The 24,470-nt window shown below is 39.3% G+C and overlaps 1 protein-coding gene across 6 annotated transcripts in view; it reads right to left on the bottom strand.

The window, feature by feature from the left end:
* Window positions 1–24,470, bottom strand: part of SLC10A7 (solute carrier family 10 member 7) — a 122,004-nt gene that overhangs the window by 24,593 nt on the left and 72,941 nt on the right. For all 6 annotated transcript variants that reach the window (XR_004427401.1, XM_033161375.1, XM_033161372.1 and 3 more), the window contains 2 exons: window positions 19,244–19,279; window positions 9,487–9,570 (listed from right to left, as the gene is read on the bottom strand). Coding sequence is in view for 5 of the 6 variants with exons in the window: in XM_033161375.1 (XP_033017266.1) it covers window positions 9,487–9,570; window positions 19,244–19,279 (120 nt within the window). In the remaining variant the exon portion in view is untranslated. The remainder of the gene's footprint in view (window positions 1–9,486; window positions 9,571–19,243; window positions 19,280–24,470) is intronic.

The following is a 24,470-nucleotide window of genomic DNA, read 5'->3' as shown; positions in this document are numbered from 1 at the left end:
TGATACTAATGGATGTATGTAATTATCACAGTCCCCTTTGCATCAACAGACAATTCCAAGTGTAACTTTGGGAATCTTAAAAATCTGACATCTTCAGGAATTTCATGTGAGCAGATAATCGAAAGTGATCCATGGAACATTTAAATATTTAAATAGCTAGCGATGCACCAGAAGTTTTTAATTAAATTATAACTCATGCTTGAAAAGCAAAAGTGCATGTGTTGTGGGAGCTTAAATAATTCAGAGTTTGAAGATATGGAGTTTTTGTAAATCGAAAGACAAATGCCAGTTGCATGCTTTTGGAATACCAGAATTAACGGAAGAAGATGAGCAAGCCTACAATGTTTAGTGCAACTTTTTCACATTCAGGAATTTGAAAATGAAATTGTTTCATCAGTTTCCTTCTCCCTTTATTGTTTGGAAGTACAGTAACTAATGGCAGCATGGTTCTAGAAACACAGGAGTGATAACTACTTTTTGCTACTATTGACCAAAGTCCTCTTTCTGGACTTCCTCTAAGTTGTGACATAATTCCAGAAGGTGGTACTGGAAGACTAATTTCCCCTGGGAATTACATCAAGGTGGCTAGCCTGTAGCCCTCCAGATGTTGCTGGAATATAACTTCCACCATCTTTGATTGTTGGCCATACTGGCTGGAGCTGATTGGGCAACACCTGGAGAATCTCAGGTTCAACCATACCTGTCCTACAGGGTTCCATCTTTTCTCCCCTTTCTTATTAATCTACATGAAAGTGCTATGTGACATCAATCAAAATTTGCAGCTTACAATTAGACTTGCAGGAAATTATACAAGCCATGACTTGCATTAATTTTTCAGTCACCACATTACAATACTTCACAAGAGATGCCCCCAACAGACTTTATTACTGCAGTGTTTCTGAAGTAACACAGAAAGTTCATGCTACCCATTAATCCAGCTGTTGCCAACCTGGTACCCTCCAGATCTGGACTTTTTTGGAGTACAACTCCCATCAGCCCCAGCTAGTCTGTTGGATTTGCCATTATATTTTTATACTGTTTTATTGGCTTTAAGTTAAATTATTGTTTTCATTGATGTTGCTTCTGTACACCATTTAAGAGATTTTTGAAATATTAAATGGTTTAGATACGCTTTTAAATAAAATTTTAGAAATCAATATCTTTCATAAGCATCATTGGGAGGGCTTTCCCCTGAAAGGTAGAATACATAAGGCCTTTGAATAAATGAATGTGTGTGTACATGTCTCTGTGTGTAGATAGGAAGCAGTAATTTAATTAAAGGCAGCTGTGAAAAGCCTGGAGCTTCGCAAGAGTGATACTACAGACTCCAAATCAGCACAAATTAATAGCAATGTGCTTTTGCACACAAACAGGTGCCATAACACATTTACTGAGCCAATATTTGCTCTTCAAATAAAGGCAGGTTATTCAAGGCTGATCACTAATCTACTTTGAACCTCTTATACTCTGGAACCAACAAGGCAACAGTTCTCTATATTAAACTTTCTGTATGGTACTAGAGAAACACTAACAGGCAGGCTCTGTGGAGTAATCACTGGGATTGGAAATAGGAAACCTAGATTTAAAGCTCATTCACAAAACTAAGGGTGGAATAACTCAGTCATGTTGGTCACGTGACTTGAAAGACTGGCTGCTGCTTCTTTTCTGCAAATCAGGGCTGGGAAAGTGCCATGTCCAGAGAAGGGGATTTGAAAAGGGAGAGAAAACCAATGTAGCAGAGCGCCAACAGGACTGAGTTATGAAAGGCACCTGTCTGAATCTAGCCACTGCCATGAACTTGGTATGTGGCAGCAAGGACATCACAATCTCCCCCATATATGCTTATGGATAGAAATACTGATCTATATCCAGAGTGGCATGGTAGGGGGGGAAATCACATGATGTAGATTAATGATTTGCTAGTGGATGCAACTGACAAAGGGAGAAATGAAAAGCAGGTGATGGGTAGAGATCTTAATGATAGGCATTGGCTAGCCTATTAGTTTCACAGCCACTATAATGAAATTAATTATTAGCATTTATATAACACTTTCTGCATATTTAAAGAGCTCCATGCACATTCTTCTCAGTAATTCCTACAACCATCTTGTATGTTAGGTCCATATTATTATCTCTATGTAGATGATATGGGCAGAGGACTTCGTGTATAGTTGAGGTGAGATTGAATTGGCGACTCTCCAGCTTAGCCATACACTACAGTGGTTCCACAACAAAGGATCTCAAACATTATTTGGCCCAAACAAGAAAACAAATAGTATGAGCCTCTCCGAGAAAGAAAAGTTATGCCCATGTCATACTCTATTGCAGCAAGTAAAGGTGGGTGTATGGTCCATCGCACAAAGGCATCTGAGGACACTGAGCAAGGGAGTGTCAAGATAGCTGCAGTTATCTATTACGGATTTAGTTACATTTTTCATATGCCACCTTTCCAACATCACACTTGAAAAGGACGTTCTATCCACCTGTTTCTATCTGAGGATATAACTACACATTACGTGATGCAAACGCACGTAACTGAACCATGGCAGCCCTTTTATTTAAGGAAAAAGCACTTCAGGAAGTGGTAATCTGAAGCAGAGAAATGGGTGTGTGGCATGCTTAGTCCTTTCCTCGCATGTCAGTTCCCTACCTGAAATTGCTACTGAAAAAGCATTTCCTAAAATAAAAGGGTTATCATGGTTCAATTACACATACTTGCATGCAACACAGTTGGGCCTCAAGAACTTCTGAATTTAGAACTGTATGCACTGCATTCAGGGTTGCCTGCAAATGCTGTATACCGGTATCTTCCACTGAACTTACAGCACTTGGTACAACTGCAGTGGTGATTCTAATAATGACACTATAGGAAGGGAATGCTAATGTAAATTTGATCTAAGTTAAATTACATGGGAGGTCCTCCAAATCTCCTTTATTTATTTTTTAAAGGGCCAAATAGGAGCTTAATAAAAATCAGATGTGAGTTGATGGAAGTGATAAAGTAGACCTTGGCAATTTAATTTAGTGGCTGGATAGGATGGAATACCCTATAACAGTTCTGAGCTTGTTGGATCTGTGCTCTGAACAGATTCTACTTTTGAACTGCTGCCTTTGCTGACTGCTACTTCCCAGCCACTTTGATCCACAAAATCCTTTTCCTTTGAGCATCCCAAAGAAACACCTATGACTCGAGTGCTCTCTCCTTTGAAGAAATGTGAAAAAGATCACAAAACAATGCAAGGTTTTAAATATAATTTCCTTTATTGACTATTAATATTCTGATGTAGCAATGTACTTTCCAAAAAGATGGATGTCAAAATAAGGCCATATCCCTCTTCAAATGTTCTCTGCTTTGATTTTGTTATTTTTTCTTTAGCTTATTGCTTCTTTAAATCTCACTCTTTAAACATCATATACATTTATCTACGTGCTTATGAATAACATCTTGTTCAATGAGCAGGATGCAAATCACAATATTGTGTTCTATTTAGTTTTAAATGAGTGTTACACAAGCTCTTGTATGATATTAAAATTCCCTAAACAATCTGAAGGGCATTTTCAAAACTTCTATTTTTAAATGTTAAAAACATTGCAATTCAGTACCATAAAACAAACCTTTCATGACATTTTTAGGGTGCTGTATATTATATTTTTCTTTGTTTACCTTCCTATCAAGAATTCATCTGTCTGTAGTTAAAGCCAAGTGTCAGATAAGAGTGAACTATGGCATGAATGCTGTTAATCTGTCATCTCAATTTTTCTGAACAGCTTTTCAGCAGTGTTGGCCTCCCAGAAGATTGCTGCTTCTTCCTGAAATTCAGCTGAAGTTTAGCTGTAAACAGGGCCATTTCTATATGGATTAAAGTTACATTCTAGTTTAAAATGTTTCTTAAGAAATGCTGTAGCTTTATTTACTTTAAATGCCAAACTATATTGAAAGGGCAAGCCTATGCACAACAAGTCAGAAAGAAGTTCCACCAAGTTCAGTGTGCACAGAACTGCAGCCTTAAAGTCTGTTCATAAAATCAACCTAGCTCTTGCTTGAGTAAATTATCATTGCTTTTCCTTTTTCAGTTTTCCATGGAAAACTGCTCTTAAAAGGGGGGATTCATAGCTGATGCTTTATAGCTACTTTATCTTTTAGATGGTTGTTGTCTAATTATCATTTGCTCAGAGGTGTTTTATGGCACTCAATTTTGTGGGAGGAAAAGATATGCCTGGGACGAAATCAGCTGGGGAAAGGGCAATTATAGTGATTCTGAGCAAGGGTAGATATAGAGTGAGAGGTGACACAGGCCAGGTGACACAGAATAGACAATCAGAGTGCCAGGCCCCTCTCCAGCTTGAGGAATGGTGGTTGTCCTATCAGCCAAACTTCAGGTTTGCAGCTGTTACTGTTGAACGCCAGATTGACTTTGAGTAGGATTTTTCCTAACCATGATTTGATTGTGGATAAGAATGCTGACCTGGCCTGTATCACCAAGACCTGAGTGGGTGAGCAAGATTGATATAAAATTGCTTGCATTTGCCAAGACCTTGACTCCACTGTTAAAGCAGATACATCTCAAGAAGTGTCTGCCCAGTCCTAGGGGTTGGACAAGTTTATGTAGTACAGCCCAAGGACATAGTCAAGGTGCTTGGTTCAGTCTGGGTGACAACTTGTAAGAGAGGGGTCAGCCTTGGCCAGGATGGTGATGGGGTGGTCTCTGCCTGCTTAAAGGAGGCTGTGGTAAGACCAATCCTTAAGAAATTCTTATTTTATTCAGACAATCTAAGTAATTAATGACCAGTTGCTAATCTTCCCTTCTTGGGCAAGGTCCCTGAGCAAAGGCTCTCTTGAATGAAACCAATTTTCTAGATCCATTTCAGTTGGGATCCATTTCAGTTGACTTCAATATGGAAACTGCCTTGCTCACCCTGAATATGCTGGGAAAGAGGTAGGGTGAGTGTGTTCCTGTTAACTCTTCTCAATCTCTCAGTGGTTTTCTATACCTTTGACCATGGTATTCTTCTGGAACAGCTAAGTTGGGGTTGAGCAGCACTGCTCTACAGTGGTTCCAGTCCTACTTGGATGGTAATTTTCAGATGGTTGTGCTTGGATAATACTGTTTGGTGCCATGGAGCAGTCAGTGTGGGATTCCGCAGGGTGTGATTTTATCCCCCCCACTGTTTAACATCTCCATGAAAATGCTGAATGGGGCCATCCAGCATTTTGGACTACATTGTCTGTAATATGCTGGTGACACACAGCTCTACTTCTCCTTTACATCTGCAGGTGTGGCAGTGGATGTGCTGGACAGTTTGCTTTGCCTCGGGAATTGACTGAATGATAGCTAGTAAACTGAAGCTTTATTTTGACAAAACTGAGGAACAGTTCGCAGGTGGTTCCCTGGACCAGAGGGAAGAGGTGTGGCCAACTTGGGATGTGGTTATACTCCCTTCTGAAGGAGCAAATACATAAATTGAGATACTTCTGGATCCATTAGAGTTGCTTAAGGCTCAAGTTCCCTTAATGACATGGAGTGCCATCAACTTCTGCTGGTGGCCAGTTGTGCCTAACCTCTGTTGTCTACCCTCTGGTAACCTCTAGGATGGACTACTACAATGTGTTCTACATGGGGCTTCCTTTGGAGGCAGTTTAGAAACTGCAGCTGGTTCAGAATTCAGCAAGCAGCTTGATGATCAGGACAGAACACTCTGATCATATAGCACCAATTCTGGCACAATTGCATTGGCTACCATTTAGTTTCTAGGCTCAATTCAAAATGTTGAGTTTGACATTTAAAGCCTTATGCAGCTCAGGTCCCCAATTCCCCCAAGGACTACCTATCCCCAGACCCTGCAATCATCATCTGACGCATGAAAATGAGCCTTTCCAGTGGCAGTTCCTTGCTTGTGGATTGTTCTTCCCAAGGAGGAATACCTTGCACAATCTGTCTCTATTTTTAAAAGCCAAGCAAAGACTCTTCTCTTTATCCAGACTTTTGGCCCTTGTTCTCTTATTGGGGTGGGAACTCTTATCTCTATAGATGTGTTTAAAAGTTTTTACTGGTTGCATTTGTTTTAACTGGATGCTTTTGTGAGGAAAGTGACTAACAAATATAAATAATAATAATAATTATTATTTGCTTCCTACTTGAGCAATGTTTTGGGGACAGATTAGCACACTCCACCTGCAAAATCCACTTGTACAGTTCACTGGCAGAATCACTATATCTCAAGAGAGCAACCTAGTGAGCTTACAAAGTAGAATTCAATTACATATATCTATATATTTACATTTTAAATCGGTGCAATTGTAATAACTAATTTGAGTTTTAGTAAAGGACAGTTTAATATGAAGCGCCCACTTCAGGCTGGCAAACAAATCATCAGTGGGCAACTACAGAATGCATGAATGATAATGTACAGACATGGCTTTTATTATTTATTCATAGAGAACAGTGGGTTTTGGTGTGCTGCTTTGAAAAATGTTCAAACTGGTAGAATATAATAAAAACACTGTGAAAATTCTATTTCATTAACTTTTAATCATAAATCACTCTTTAAAATAAAACATAAAATAAAAGTCTGTCACAAGCACTTAGTTCTAGAGAAGGGAGAAGGACAGTAGAAAGGGGAAGGGAAATACTGTCAGGGTACTCATTTTTCTGGTACCTGTCACAATCCTGTTAGTATGAGACAACACAAACAAAAGAGGCCACAATCTTTGTCAAGAGTTCCAGTATTAGGGGGGGCGGGGAGGGGAATAGGTCAATGTGGCTCAGAGGCAGATGAACAAAGTGCTTTATATCATGCAGAAATATTTTACCACATGTGGTACAGAATTGTGAAAATTTGGCTCCAGCACATCACTGTGGCTCATGCACACTGCAACCCAGATCTATCTGGCTACTATAAGATCAAGACAAATCTTCAACAAAGCATTTTCTACATGAATATTTTTCTGAGAGGCCACTAAACTGCTTGTAAAGGGGTAGGGTATTGAAGGCCAGGGGACGTGGGTGGCACTGTGGTCTAAACCGCAGAGCCTAGGGCTTGCCAATCAGTAGGTCCGCGGTTTGAATCCCCGCGACAGGGTGAGCTCTCATTATTCGGTCCCAGCTCCTGCCCACCTACCAGTTTGAAAGCACGTCAAAGTGCAAGTAGATAAATAGGTACCGCTCTGGCGGGAAGGTAAATGGCATTTCCATGCGCTGCTCTGGTTTGCCAGCAGCGGCTTAGTCATGCTGGCCACATGATCCGGAAGCTGTCTGCGGACAAACGCCGGCTCCCTCGGCCTATAGAGCGAGATGAGCGCGCAACCGCAGAGTCTTTCGCAACTGTACCTTTACCTTTATTGAAGGGCAGGTGTTGAAGATAACACATGAGGAAAAATCTTAGCTTAGGGTAAGGTTACCAGATTTTTTTCAATGAATCTGGGGACACTTTTCAACTTCAGTAGGAATAATAGGATTTTGTATGGGGACTGATTTGTAAATCTGACGACTGTCCCCATGAAATGGGGACATATAGTAATCTTAGCTTAGGGGCAATACAGCACATCCTCTGCATGCAGAAGGATCCAGAATCAATTACTGGAATCTTCAGATGTGGCTGGGAGACTCCTGTCTAAAATCCTGGGGTACATGTTGTGAGTCAGTGTACAGAATCAATATACTGAGACTTCCTACATTTCTCAATCCAACTGGGTAGAGTTAACTTGATACAGCAGAAGGTATATGGGGACTCACATCCAAATGCATGCCTCAATTTTCATTCCTCCATTAAAGGTCATATAAAGAACTAGAGGTGAATCTAATGTTGCCATGCAACACCAGTGGGCATTGAAACTATCAATGCAATACAGGAAGAAAAGGAATGTCACCCAGCTGCCTGGCAACAGGGACATGCCTCCCTTTTACCTCTATTCAGAGTGAGGACAAGGGGGGGTAGGGTGCTTAAGTTTGCCTTTTGTGATGTAAACATGCAGCCTTAATCTAATTGGGTACTTTGTGTTTGATCATCATTTTCACTATATGATCCCTATACAGGAGCTTAATAATACACATATTCTGAATTTGTGCTTTTAACTTCTAGCTTATTAAACAGCTGAAATATTTTCTGACTTTAGAGTGAAAAGATCTGAACATCAACATGTCACACAACTAATATAATTGGTAACTTCATACATATATGTATAATGTGCAAGCATGTTATTAAAGTAGCCAGACTTGCTCTTAGTGTACACTTATCTGTAAAGTACATGCAGTGGCCCACTTGTATTCTTGTAACACAAGTACAGTTCAAAAATGACAGGATAAACATTTTCCCTGAAAAAAAATCCATGTGTGAAATAATTCTTAGGCAGTACACAAAAAGTGGGTCCCAAGGCAAAATTTAGCTGCTTATACTTAACTGGAATAAATAAATTCAAATTCTGAACTGGTGGGAGAAGGCTGGAAAATCCTTGTGACTTGTGGCCTGAAGAGGATGTCAATGAGCCCAAACTCCAGAAATAAATGTTTAAAAAACTTTTTTAAAAAAACTTATCGGCTCCAAAATGGCGGGTGGGAGCTCTTGTTGCTGCCACACTACCCCACCCAACAGTGGGCTCAGATGTATTGTTCCTCGCTTTTTCTTGCAATCTAGAGGCAAAGGTACTGGAAAGCATGGAAAGCAAGTGGGTGCTCCCCGCTTATGCGTGGGGTCTCCCAGAACATAAACCCCACATAAGTGGGGAGTCACCTGTATAACCTAATATTAATCTTATTTTTTGTGTACAAAAACATGAATCTTAATATACTCCCAAAAATCCACATATACACTATTATTTACAATAATAGCCTGTATGTATTTTTATCCTAATTTTCACCTTGGGAGGCCAACACAAATTGCTTGGGCCTTGACATATGCACTGAGACCAATATGGATGTATGCACGCACATGCAGATTCCTGAAATGCAGTATACAAATACTCAAATAAAATATAAATAAATGTATTATAAACCCTTACAAACTTAAGTTTTTTACACAAGAATATGTAACACGTACAAACAAACATTAAAAATGATAACCAGAAAGGCTTAATTTCTTTTAGCAAGCACAACTGGTTCTTGGGCAATTTATTTTACTTTAGCACATGCTTGGATGCAATGAACCACATTTGATTTACATCAATTAGCTGTGCAGCTTCATCAAGGAGACTTTTTCTAAATCAAGTCATTTGCACACCTTTACAATACTTTCACAGCTCATTTACACCAAGACTACCATTTTCTTCCCCTACTTCATGTTCCCAAACACTTTTTTTAGATAGATATGTAAAAGGCGTGAGAGACAACTGCTCATTCTCAACTAAAATCAATGTGGCTTCAGGAAGCATTACAGTGTCATCTCTGTGTTATTAAATGTTACTATCCAGAGGCCTTTCCCTAAGTGACAGACTCCTCCCTTTTACAGTCCATAAGACTTTAGAAACATTGTATATGTATATTAAAAACATACCTGTCCAATTATGAGTGGAACTACAACAGTCATGAATAGTTGTGAGAATATAGATGAGAAAGGCACAGAGGAGGAGGATCCAAGCTGTAAAAAAATTAAAAGCATGATGTTAATATGGAATTTTAACTGCTAATGAATTACCAATGAGCTTAAATATCCAGATATATAAACATAAATCTGTATAAATATGTACTCATGTGTGTAAACACTTTTTAATTTTTTAAAAAAGCTTTATTGAGTTCTAAAACAATTACAGAAAAGAGACATAAAATACATTTATACATATATACGTAAAGTTATGTGTAAAACAGTAAACAAAAACAACAACAAAAGACAATCTGTGCCCCCCCCCCCATATCAGCTTCCAGCCTTCCTGTTATTGCGGTTTGTACTAACTATGTTTTTTTGTATACCTAATTTTTCTTCTTCTTACTTAACTTACTCTTGAGACCCACTTATACATTTGTTAGAAGATTGGGTCTTTCCACTATGTTTCCCATATAGTTCTTAAAAGATTCCCAATCTCTTTCTACTGCTTCATTTGTCACTCCTTTTACTTCTATTTTTCTGGCCAAGTTCTGATATCCTAATAAATTTATTTGCCAATCTTCCAAGTTTGGTATTACCGGTATTGCACTCTTCCAATTTTTTGCGATCAGGGGCCTCACTGCCGTTGTGGCATACATTAATACACATTTGTCCTTTTCTTTTATTTCATCCCCCAAGATTCCTAGTAAAAATATTTCGGGATTTTTTTTTTAAAGGAGTATTTGACTATTTTTTTGATTTCATTATATATTTTTCCCCCAATTTTTTTTATTTCTTTGCAATTCCACCAAACGTGCATGAATGAACCCAGTTCTTTATTACATCTCCAGCAGATATTACTGCTACCCTTGTACATCTTAGACAAACTCACTGTGGCTTACTTCTGAGTAGACAGGTACTGGATTGCATTGTATATGTTCTAATTTTCCAAGTCTTGTATACTGATTACACAGCTAATATTAGTGATGGGGAATCTGTGCCCCTTCAAATGCAGTTCCCACCATCCCTAATCACTGGCTATGCTGGCTGAGGCTCATGGGAGTTGGAGTCCAACAGCATATGGAGTGCCTCAAGTTAGCCACCCATGTTAAACAAAGTTCTGCAGGTTTCCATCCTATCTCCCATGTTGCCACAGGCTCCCCATCCAAGGCCATACAATGAACATACATAATCTGATGTTGTAATAAATCTAGCATCTAGGGGGCTGCAAGTCTCCTACCCCCAGATCCCAGGATAAAACAAAGTCATGCTTCTCAGCACAATATAAAGAAAATGAAATACGGTGAAAATGTCCTGAAACCTTCTTGGCTATCCCAGTTTTTAGGCTTTTCTAAAACAGTGTTACTAGTTTCAACCATGGCTGGCAAAATAATTGTGACCTTACTTCTATTCCAGCTTACAAACAAAACAAAAACACCAAAAGACAGGATAGATTTGCCCTGGTACAGCAAGTCAGAGTTCTCAGATGGAAATAAACTTTCAGGCCCTTATTTCTCTCTCAGACCAGCTGTTCAATTTCTCTCCTTTTTTGGCAAAGAGGACAAATATCACAGCTGTGGTATTCTCCAAGGAAGATGCTGCATCTGTAACTGCCACAATTGCATTAGTGGAGTCAGATGAAACACTTCGTATCAGTTGTGCCAAATTGCAATCCCTCATCCACTTCGTTAAGTCCACTTCAGAGGCAGTCCTCGGGGCTATGCTCCTCAGAGCGTAAACATTTTTTAAAAAAGAAAGCCAGGTTGTGTTCTTGCATCCTCCTAATCATATTGAGGTTGTAGAATCTATACTAGAACATCTCTAGGAATTCAAGCCAATAAAATATACAGTGGTTAAGCTACTATCTGGAATCCACAACCTGTCTCCACACAACATTCCAAATGTTGGCACTTTCCTTTAAACTCTGCTGTTTTAATAATCTCACTGGTTTTATGATTCAGTGTTTTAAATGGGTTTCTACTGGCTGTCAACTGCCCCGTGTATAAATGTTTAAATAAATAAAGGAAATCATCTGATTGCACTTTTGTCTGCTACAGAGAACTGAGAGTGAAGATATTTCACTACAGGGATGCAGAATATGCTTTACTAAACATAAAACTACAGTTCAGTAAAGGTGTGTAGACAGGAATGTCTACCAAATGGTACCTGCTAGTTCTGCAAAACACACACACACACACACACATGAAAAAGGAAGTTTCTGGGATATACAGGAATGCATTCCAATAAAAGAAGATTCACCATATCCATGATATCCCAGGATGCTCCTGTTTGTAGTTTTCAGATGTCCCTGGATCCAACACTATGTCTATTAGCCTAGTAACTGGCAGTGCCAGGAATACATTTTCCCAACACCAAATTAGTTAGAAGGTGGTATTGCTTTTTGTCACCCCAGACCAAGGGAGAGTAATTAGGATCTTTGCAAACTCAAAAGTAAGAATACTACAGTGTGACCTACAGAATGCTGTTCTTGGTGATTGCTTGGAAACTAAAAACTGGAACATTATGTGCTGCTAACAGCACCTTATACTGCTTCTCTAGTATGTCCAAATGCTCCCTATTGCATTTGTGATTGGACAGGATTCATATATTTGACTTCATCTATCCAAACATCCAGTTCAACAACAACAACAAAAAAAACCCTGGAGATTTTCCCACTGTCCTTTTTTCAGCAGACAGATTTCTACATTATTCTTAGTAACATATTCTTAAGATACATCTAAGTGAAGTGGTTCAGAGGATTGCAACTCTGTTAGCTGGGTTTCAAGACAGTTGCGAATGTTCAGATGTGTCTATTTAGCTCATGCAACATGCACTCAGCCCCTCCGGCCCACTGGAGCTTGGCTGACTGAACATATATTGTGAAAGGTAGCATGTCAAATGGTTTTGAGTCTGTGGTTAAATAATCAAATCTAAATATGAACTCACCATCCTATTTTCACCCTTGCAGAATCAGCCTTAAGTTACAACGTAACAGAAAAATGCAAACAAAAACTGTGCTAAAACGCTGACCAAATGTGCATTACAATTCATCTTTCTCTTTCCCTGTTGTCATATCCCACCTTCTTACCTCACAGGTTTAGAAATATAGCTCAGCCTTCATTCCAGGAGAGTGGAAAACCCCACTATTTGCTTTATTAGTGTCAAAATGACTGATACAAATGAAAGAATTTCAATAAAAGTGAGTGAATGCGTTAAGAAAAAGGGATAAGCCAAAGAAGTGGAAAGTTTCTCTTCATACAAAAATATTGTGCTACTGAAATTACACAGGATAGTGAACTCAAATAAATGCAGTACTACATGACAGATATACAAAGCATTGTGAGCACTTTAAGAAAAGAAACATTCAAGACTTTATTCTCAGCATGCTGCTGAAATGTTGCCCAACGTGTCATTCATAAATGGGGCCATTTGAGTTTAGCCCTTGAATGGGGGCAGGCTTGATTTTCAATTCTCAATAGCTCACATTAAGTACTAGGGGGTCAGGTACTACAGAAGAGAGTCAACAAAATCCACTATTAGCAACTGGAATGGGTTAATCCCACGTGGAAAGTGTTTTTAAGTACAGTTGAGCTGTTTTCTTTCTACCATATGAATAAATGGTATCACTTTCTTTATGTTGTCCACTTATTCAGAAATTTTCATACAGATATGAATATAGCTGAGTATAATTGGGAACAAAGGCTCAATAACACTTTAACAAAGTTTAATCAGACACACAAATGACTTTTAAAATTGAAAAGGCTGGAAGATACTGTTTCTTAAGAGGTTACAATTACATGAGACCCAAAAAACACCCTCATTAAGGAAACATAAATCCTGAATATTTTTCTTGAAAGGAATTAATCAAATATTAAGTTCGGTCACAGTATTCTTTCAAATACAAAACTGTCTTACATTTAATACCATTCATTTAAGAAAATTAATAATTTATGCAAAATGTATAATTTATTGTAAGTGCTCACTCTTTCCTTTGTGTACTTCAGCATTTCTTTAACAAGTTACTTCATATTACTCATTTTACATTAACAAGTATGTGGAAGCAATGCAGTATGAAGTATTAAAAGCTGCCAGTAATAAATTTTGTGCAAATAGCACAAAATATAAACTGTAATCAATAAATGTAAACCTATCTAGAAGAAGTTCTTATCTTACTACATTACACATGCAGATTAATATACTCATTATTGTGCTGCTTTGAAACCTTAGAGAGCAGTACAGAAAAAGTAGAAGTTAAAAAGTCTGCTTCTAGGCTCCTTTTTGGGTCAGGAAACCAAAATACAAATACAAGTAATAAATAATAATTGTTTTTGTTAATAGAAAATATGGAAATTCATGGAGTTTACACACACATACAATGGTATTCAATTGAAATTAATGGGCCTAATTTAGTCATGTTAATTAATTTCAATAGGTCTACTCTGAGTAAAATGTAGTTAAATAACACCAATCTCCCTTTTACTCATTAACCCCCATACATAACCTCATCAACAGGGGTGGAGGAAGCCGCTTCGCCACCCGGGGCGGCAAACCCAGGTGCAGAGTCACTCTGTTGTGCATGCGCGCTACCGAGTGGAGGCGAGCCAGGGAGGGGCGTCAGTGGCCCAAGAGAAGCCCGCCCCTCCCCTCTGCCCACCGCGGGAAGGAACGAAGCAAAGCGCAGAGCGACGCCCGTTCGGCGCTTTGCTTCCATTCCTTCCCGCTCGGGCTGTGGGCGGAGGGGAGGGGAGCGGTTTGGCCCGCTGCTTGCATCCACCCACAGCCCAAGCAGCAAAGCACGCACCGATGGCTAACCTGCTGGGCGCGCGCTTTGCTATTTCCGGCTCGGGCGGAGGCGAGGGGCGGCTTGGGTGTCCCGCGGCGGGGCCGCTCAGAGTGTCACCCCTCCAGCCTGGAACCCAGGGCGTACCGCCCCCTTCGTCCCCCCTTCCTACGCCACTGCTCATCAACACATGCTCCTGGCACAAACAAGTATCCTGCTCATGACTGTCACTTGCCTTACACCAGGCATCCCCTAACTTGGCCCTCCAGATGTTTTGGGATTGCAATTCTCATCATCCCTGACCACTGGTCCTGTTAGCTAGGGATGATGGGAGTTGTAGTTCCAAAACATCTGGAGGGCCAAGTTTGGGGGTGCCTGCCTTACATAGTCAAAAGCACACCATCCCCAGTCTAAGCACCCCTTTTCCTGCAAGGAAGGAAGGTGGTCAAGTCTTTAAGATGGCACCAAGACATATCCTGCTACCCTCACAACACCAATGAAGAGAATTGGTGGAAGGGTTTCATCCTATTTCTACCCACTGATTTATTCTTGCAAATCTTCCCTGTAAAGCCCTAGCTGGGGTTCTGAAACAACAAAGAAGCCCTGTTGCAGGAAAATGGAACTGAGGAGGTTTGAGCAGGAGAATTAGCAGAGGCAGGAGAGGTTAAACACTCTTCCCAACATCCAACCAATTACCCTAATTTGGCCTTTAGATGGACTTTGGTGGACAGATCAGGGGGTATCTAGGTTTCATCTGGTATGGTAGCTCCTGGGCACCATACCTAATGTCCAGTGGGAGGACAGAGTGCTTGCATCTGCTTCTCAGGCCTGGAATCACCTGCCTAGACATTCTCTGAAGGCCCCAATTACACAATCTGGAGCTAACAAAAACGGTAAGAACTTTGACAACTTGTACAAGCCACTTCAATGATTTCATACTTCACAAAAATGCAATTAATAATGATAATAATAGCTACCAATGTATTCACATGCTAATGATTTCTCCCATTTTAAAGATTGCATAATTTCACCCAAAAACCTCTTTTTACATAAAACCGCACTCATGATGCTTTCCTTACACCTTTCAACCATTATGTGCAAGACAACAAAAAATATCTGCATGCATCTCTAAGTTCAGTTTTATAAATAGAAAAGGGGCTGGATGCAATAGAAGAGGCAAGACTGAAGCCACAGTTAGGGGCAGAAGGCAGGGCTAAGGGCATACCGTGTGATTACGAGGGGAGACAGCAAAAGGAAAGTGTTAAGATGAGGACCAGGAACAAGGTTTTAAAAAATAATTCCAATGGATCGAGATCTTACCAATGCGGACAACCTTTAAAGGCACTGATTATTTTTGTTACTGATATGCGTGAGTAAAGCATAAGGTGGTTTGAGAATAGGAGCAAAACTGTGAACAGGAATGACAAAACTGTTCCCTTGAGACATGGTATGGGGCTTGCTTTCCAAAGGGAATACTGCCTCCCACCACCAACATACGCCATATATATATATGGGACGCGGATGGCACTGTAGTCTAAATCACAGAGCCTAGGGCTTGCTGATCAGGTTACATATGCTTCAGGTTACAAACTCCGCTAACCCAGAAATAACGCTTCAGGTTAAGAACTTTGCTTCAGGATAAGAACAGAAATCCTGCTCTGGTGGCGCAGCGGCAGCTGGAGGTCCCATTAGCTAAAGTGGTGCTTCAGGTTAAGAACAGTTATAGGTTAAGAACGGACCTCCAGAACGAATTAAGTTCTTAACCCGAGGTACCACTGTAGATAAATAGGTACCGCTCTGTCAGGAAGGTAACCGCCGTTTCCTTGCGCTGCTCTGGTTCGCCAGAAGCAGCTTAGTTATGCTGGCCACATGACCCGGAAGCTGTTTGCGGACAAATGCCGGCTCCCTCGGCCTATAGAGCGAGATGAGTGCTGCAACCCCAGAGTTGTCATATATGACATATATATATATATGACTTTGGAGTCCGCCAGATTCCTATGTAACAGGACTAAGCAGAACACTCTCTTGATTTAGAGGGAAGTAATGTATTCTGAAACACACCTCCATTAGTTTAAAAACAGAACAAGTGACCAGGTTTGAAGGAAGAGAAAGTCCACATTTCTTTTCTTAATTGCTGCATTTGGTCTGGGGATTTGGTGCAGTCAAAGGCTCAGGGAGTATTGGCAGTCTCAACTAACTTTGTGCTCCGATTTTGCTGTACTGTATTACCCAACATCGTCAGTGTCAGGTGAACCAGAAAAATATATGTAGGGAGCTAAGATATGCATAAGGAAATTTCACTTAGTTCTTCTAAGGGTAGCACTTCAGTTCACTAAATGGAATCCTAAATTTCAACCTTTTCTAGGATATTTACCATATATACTTGAGTATAAGCCTAGTTTTTCAGCACACTTTTTGTGCTTTAAAAGCTGCCCTCGGCTTATACTCAAGTCAACCATTCCTTAAGAAGTGTACAAGAACGGTGGTTCTTTACTCTCCCCAGGCAGCTTGTTCCATTCCTGAACTGCTCACATAAATGCAAACTTTAGACCCCAGAAGGCAGAAAGCCTATCAGTTAAGGAAGTACTGAAACCCCACAGGTGCTCACTTTCCCTGGCTCCTGCTTAAACAGGACAGGATCCCAGCCTTCTCTGTATAACACAAGGGAACATTGCGCTGTGGGTTAAACCACAGAGCCCTAGGGCTTGCTGATCAGAAGAATGGCGGTTCGAAACCCTGCGACGGGGTGAGCTCCACAGCAGCAAAGGAGGAAGAGGAAGGAGCAGCCCAAAGGGCTGCTTTGGGCTGCTCGTTCCTCCTCTACCACAGTGGCAAAGGTGAACCGGCTTATACTTGAGTCAATAAGCTTTCCCACATTTTTGTAGGGAAATTAGGTGCCTCGGCTTATATTTGGGTCGACTTATACTCGAGTATATACGGTATACCCTTCTAGGTTAAACACAGGTAAACAAAAACATTTTCTATATATTAGACCAGGCATGTCCAACAGGTAGATCGTGATCTACCGGTAGATCTCTGGACATCTGTGGTAGATCACTGGTAGATCATTGGCTCCCCCCAAAGAAGCTGAACAACTGTGGCTCCCTTTAAGAAAGCTCAACATTTGACCTCCTCCCTGAAAAAACTCAGCAGCTTTGACCTGAATCCCAAAAGGGGGTAGATCACTGCCAATTTTTAACTCTGTGAGTAGATCGCAGTCTCTTGGGAGTTGGCCACCCCTGTATTAGACCATACCTAAAATTTCCTATCTGAAGATTTCTAAGCTATAATACATAGCTGATTTTCTCCCTCTGTCATTTCCTTTCTCCCTTGTTACACAACTACAGCCATGCAAACCAAATGGGAAATTAGCTACTTATTTCAGTAGGGTTGAAATAAGAATTAAATATATTGTTAAGCATTCCTCTGATATCCCTCTTTCAAAGACACATACAGAGCACCAAGCAACAAAGACGACATTTGAGAAACACAGAATAAAGTCTCTTGGTTTCATTCTAGGAATATAATTCAACCATACTAGTGGATGGTTGAACAAATATGCCACCTGATTTGAAGGCCATCAGCAGGTAAATGTGAGCAAAATTTGGTTAATAGCCCCAGTGACTTTAGCAATTTGTCATCATACAAGATAATAGGCCTGATAAACACAAAAAAACAGTTCACGGTTTCAGCTAGTGCGCTCTCTCTCTCTCTCTCTCTCTCTCTCTCTCTCTCTGTTTTAACATCTCCATTGAAGTTTATTGTTTATCTCAATCAAAAGAGTCAGCAAGGATTTAGAAATAGCCTACATATTCATTGGTTCCCTATCTCGTACTTAAAAATGGCAACCTGAAAATCACAAATATATTTCCCTTCTTTTTTTCAATTATACAGATATAAAGCACATTTATCCCGCTACTTACAAAAACAAAATCCTGCCAAGTCTTACATTTCCAGTGTACAGTAGAACCTCTACTTACATCCCGCTCTACTTAGGCCCGTTCCAAGTCGCAACTGCGGCAAACCTGGAAGTAAACACTGGGTTTGCGCACAACGGCACTTCTACCAGCGACCCATTTCGCCATAAGGATGGGCCTCTGGAATGGATTGTGGTTGTGAGTTGAAGTTCCACTGTATTGTCTAAGCGCCCCCCAAAATCTGTTTGCCATCAGAGAGTGGTTGGTTTCACCTCTGCTGCCCCACCTCCAACCAGAGGAACCTTCAGGAGGGAGTTGCTATCACAGGCATTATTTCTATGTGTATTTCAATGAGCAGAATAGAGTGAAAGATTATGAGTCATGGGTGTGTGTATGAACTATTTTTGCCTGCTATTTTGTTAATGTTGCTAATATTGCTTTATAAATGATAAATAATGTATTGATAATCATATGACTTTTGCTTTGTGATGTCTGGTTTATTTTTTAGTAGTTGCTTTGTTCAGTGTTATAAAGAAGGTAATTGTTTCACTGATGGTTTGTTAATTATTCCGTACAATCCATGCTGTATTTATGATGTTTTATTATGTTCTAACATGTTACTGTTATTTACTGTTTGCAAGCTGCTTTGGGATTCATTTGAATGAATAGCAGCATATGAGTATAATAAATCAAATCAAATAAAAATCTAGAGCAGAAACTGCCTACATAGGAGAAGACAGATCTTCCAGTAAGTTACTTGCCATTTAATGCTGCTCCTTGTTTTGGTATCAATGCACTGCTAACCTAGATGGGCACATGGTGATAACTGCTTCCATGACACATTTTTATTTATATAAACTTAGAAAGTTGTCAAGAACTAGTCATGCATACTTTGATAATTGAAAATAGTCTGGAACATTCAAAATGGCCCCCTTTCCACATCCAATATGACACTATTTAACAGCCAATGTGATGGTGATAGATAGATAGATAGATAGATAGATAGATAGATAAGCAATATTAAGATACTCACAAAAAGCAGCAGGAGCAAGGGAGTTATCACAATGCCCTGAAAGAAATCAAGAAGTTTATTAGTTTTTCTTTACCACACCAAATATGGAAGCATGAAGACATTAGACACCCCCCTGAAAAACATCTGGGCATCTATTTACAAAGCCACTGCAATATCACTTTTCTGATAACACACGACCATGATTTGTGATGCTGAACTGGTATACAACTTTAAAAACACTTATGTGCCAACAAACAGAAAAAAATTAGCTTCATATGTAGCTGAAGGGGTGGGAATGATCTATGTTAACTATAATTAAAAGTATAAATCTTTCCACTTTTAAGTCTGACATCTCCCTCTCCCTTTATGTAAAATACATAAAATACAGGTCAAAAGACCCTTCCCACCATTGCTTACCACTGCCTTAATTATCAGCACCTTCCAAAGAGGGGACAGGTGGTTTACTATCCTTGTCTGAGCTGTGGCCCTCTCTCGAGTAAAGTCTGCATCAACTGTGATGAATTAGGTGTCGTGTGATTTTGTAATGTAAACTGATATCCTCTAGGAAGTGAGTGGAGATCTCAGAACTCATTTCACTTGATTAGACTCTGTGTCTCCGTGGTGGGAAGGCAAGTCTTTCATCTAATTTAGTCACATAGGACCACTTCAACTCTCCACATCCCCCAGGCAACGAAAGGCAAAAGATTTGTTTTCTTCAGTGACAGCAAAGAGGTTTAAGGCTGATCACTGGGCATAATACAAGATTTTAAGTCTCATGAAGACAAAGCTTAAGACAACGATTTAGGATTGGGAGATAACATGACAAGCATCATTTTCACAGCAGCAAATGGTAATTCTCACTTCACCCACTCCATCATACTTCAATACTTATCATAAATTAATAAAACAGCCTGCTACTTAATGCATATTAATTCACAGATCTTACTTAGCCCTTCCATTAAAAACTAAGGTTATTCCCCCCCCCCAAAAAATATATCTATTAGGTATAATTTTCTGCATTACAAAATGACTAATCTGTATATATGTGTGCACACACATATGTTTAAACAAAACCCAAAGTAGTCCACAGTCTTTGATCTGGGTTTAAATCCCTGCTCTACCATATTTCCCTGATTTACCTTGACATGCCATTCTCAGTTTTAAGTTCCACACTCGTAAAAGGGAATATTCATGACCTCCATTCACAAGTTTGTTGTGAAGAAGGGTGAGGCAAGGGCTCAACATAAAATGCACATGCTGTTAGCTGCTATGGACCTTTGGGACAGGGCAGGCTATGAACTGAAATAAAAATAACAAAAATCTGGATTCCTTACACCAGTTCAAGATACAGGCTTTTCTATTTTGGATCATATATTTATTTGTATTTCATGCCAGAGGCACATGAGAGCCTATAGGGACCTGGGCTCCTCAGAGAGTCTGCTGGAATGCAGACCTTCTATTTGTGGACATATAGGGAGAAATGCACAGATTAAATAGTCTACTCAGTTGCTCTAGTTTTCTCGCCAATGAATGCAAAGGGCACTTGGATAACTAAGGGCACTTTTTACTGTTAACTATAGCATATATAAATGTTTAACACAATTATTAATTGTGCACCCTTATTTATTTCATTGAGGAAATTTTTGTCCTACTCTTCTACTAAGTAGCTTACTGTAGTGCGATATAAAAAGTTTATCTTTCCCCCATCTTATCCTCACAACAAGCCAATAAGGCTCAGAGAATATGTCACCTCATGAGCTTCCTGGCTGAGTGGCGATTTCAACCTGAGTCTCCCAGTCCCCATTCTGACACTCAAACCATTATAACTCACTGGTATACACCATCAGCTATAATGAAATAGAAACAATTTAATAAAATGCTGGCCTTACATTGGTTTTCACCCCAGCCACCATACGCTTGCTCAAATTTAAAATGCTTTCTACTTTCATGACAGAAAGTTTGAAGGTGGGATAAAAAACTCTTTCCTCCCCTCTGTTTTCTGGAAGCTCATCTGATCTTAGAGGGGAGGAAAGAGGAGGCAGGAGAAAAATTATTTTCAATATGACACATGTCCAGACAGTTCTGTTCACTCTCTTTCATCGTTTGTGGAGAAAGCACAAAACATCTATATTTCACATGTGTTTCGAAAGAGATTGTTCTATACAGTAGAAACCACTTTTGTTTTGCCCTTCATTACAATAATTCAACAGATTTTAACTATCTACTTTCTTAATGTCTTTAATGTCATCGTCAGGAAAGGATTGAGGGAGAAGAACTTGTTTCAGTTCTACCAATTTCCAAGCAACTAGTTTTGTTGAAATATTGGCACACACTGGATAATTCCTGCAGGTCTCTGGCATGTGTTGTGGGGGTCATAGGGTGGGGTCAGGCCTGTTATTTATAGGGGCAGATTCTGCTCTGTGATGGAAACTCAGCTGAGCCTAAACAATTACCCAAGGGTCTTAAAATATGAGCCTCTTGTCCCATATTTAGAATCTGAGGGGGAAATGCCATTTATTTACTTAAAAGCATTTATAAACAGCTTAATATTTTAAAATCTCTATGTAGCGTGCAATATAAAAAACAAACAATATTATGCAAACACAGATACAACCTGAAACCAACAAAAAAGCAAAGCAAAAGTAACTAAAAACAAATAAAAATAGGAATCAGAAAGATTCAGACACATAAAAGTGTCTGGTTTTATGGGTCAGGGAAAGCCTGGGAGAAAATACAGGTCTTTACAAGGCGTCTGAAGCCTTTATCAGCAACTTATTGAGCTTCGACGTACATGGAAACATATAGAGGGTAGGGTGATATAGAACAAAGCACATGAAAATATTAGGGAGGACCCAAACTACATATGGAATAAGAGATTCATTTGATGGTTGCATTTTGTTAAAAATATAAACAAATGTATGCTGAAAGTTGCACAGTGTAACTAAAAACTGCATCTCTTCTGAACTCAAAGGCATTGCCTAATGGTCACTGTCCATGTATAAAAGCTTTAAAAGCTAAATATTTTAAGAGGTCATGTTGCTTTACCTGTTTCCTCAGGAGCCAAATACCACCAGTGAGGAAATACCGGTAAGTGCTGTTCAGAACTTCTTCCTTAGTACTGCAATTTCAGTACTGTAATACTATAATGAAACGCCTAAATTCTGAAAGCAAATATAAGTATATGTACAGTATGTGAACTATGACCATACAATGCTGGTGCCATTAAGAAATAAGAAAAAAAGGGATAATCTCATTTCCACCACAGGGCACACAAACGTGCCATCAGTAAAACAGAACCATTCTCAAAACTTAAACTTGACTGCTCTTCCCTCTACTGTGCTTCTTGTGCAAGTGCTATCAAACAAGCAGCATACAGAGATACAGAGATTCTGCCCAAGCATTTCTTTGCACAGACAGAGTATGTACAGTATCTGCCCTTGTGGAGGCAAGGTCACTCAACAGCAGACTATTCTCAAAGTTAGGGTGGTATCTTTGTAGCTTTGTGTTGCAGCTCGTAATGGAGTCAAAGTTGTAAAGTGAATGCCTTTTACCATTCTGAAGAAAAACTTTCAAGAAATCCATTTACACCTCTGATGTGAAAGACCGACAGAATATATTTCAATGATTTTAGTGGGAAGGAGAAGAAGAGGAAAATTCACAGCCTGACCCAAAATGCTCATACAAAGAATGATTCTGTGTAGAAGCAGTCACATCAGGAACCTGTAAATGCACTTTTCTTTACAGTGAGGATCATCTAACATGTCATATTTGGGAAAGCCAGTTATGCTTTTCTGAAAGGAAAAGAGGCACTGAGGGATAGGTTTTATCTTCCTACAGAAGATTAAAAACTAACTTATTATTTCAGTTTCGAATATTAACTTGAATAGGGAAGGTGTTTACTGGTAGATTTCAAAAATATGCACAATGCCCTTATTATCTGCCAAACCGTATTGCAATGCAAGAACACAATGAATTTTATTTTATTTTTAAGCCACAAGAGTTAATTATTAAGGAAGGAATCACTCTGGCTGACTTTTGCTAAGGGTATACTTCTTCAGAGACTGAGAATTAAAGCTTAAGATGCCAGTCTTTAAACCATGTATTTTAAAGCTATCCCACTGACATTTATGGATCTACTACTGTACAAGATTGCTCCTGAGTAAGTAGTCTAAAAACTGAAGCCTCTCCAGCTGCAGTTATTCTGTGCCTTTTACAGCCACCTCTCCATCCCTCCCCAGCATCAAAGAAAGAGCTGGGGAGCTGGGAACACCTTCAAATCACTTGTTTTACTCTTACCTTGTATGGTGCTTTCAGCAAGGAAAAAGCCCCTGCTGCCACTCACTCACTCACTCTGGCTAGCTTTGTAATTGGCTAGCGGCTAGCCTATACTGTACTTTGCTGGCAAGTTCATTTTGTTCTCTCTGGCAGCATCTGATCTTCCCTGAGCAGTCAGAGGAAGGGAAATTACCCATTTATCTACTCAGGGAAGATCAGTTGCCACTAGAGAGAACAAGCTAAGTAAGAAGGATATATATTCTTTCCCATTTTAGTATCTTATCCCTTTATGGGACAACTAACTAATTTCCCATGAAACAGTAACTTCCGAACAAACAAAAAACAAAAAACAAAAAACAACAGAAATTATTATTTTCTTTTAAAAGAATATTACTCTAAACACATTTTATGGATAAGAGTACTACTCTGCTCAAAATAGTCATAGTTGCTTTTACCAAATATGTATTTCTTTTCACCTTGCATCATTAGTTTAATAAAAGATTTTAAATACTAAATGATTATTTCATTCTCTGTCTTTTTCTCTTCCAATGTTTACGATTTTCAGCATTTCCCAATTTTTTTTACAATTCTGTCCCATGTACTTTCCATTTTTCTTTTTGCAAATTCACACTTTAAAACACTTCCAGATCAAGCAAGAAAAAGCATCTAGTTTATTTACATGTGATATAATTTACAATATTCTTTCATGATAAATGCAGTGTTTGTGAATTGAAAGCCATTAGCTAAATCAGCTCTTCTTAAACTAACATTCATCTGTTTTGCATTTTTGGCTAAACACCTGGCTATAAAAAGTTGAGCTTAATTATATTTTCACAAATGCATGCAATTTCTATATTCCAAGTCAATTAAAAATGACAAGTGTGACAAAAGGTAAAAATAAAAAAAGGTTTTTAAAAAGAGGTCCCATGTTTGTATTTTAATGACTGGGTTATAAAATCAGAAATGCAATTGT

This window comes from Lacerta agilis, chromosome 9, assembly GCF_009819535.1.
Source record: "Lacerta agilis isolate rLacAgi1 chromosome 9, rLacAgi1.pri, whole genome shotgun sequence".
Lineage (NCBI taxonomy): Eukaryota > Metazoa > Chordata > Lepidosauria > Squamata > Lacertidae > Lacerta > Lacerta agilis.
This window is presented reverse-complemented; position numbering and strand designations above follow the sequence as displayed.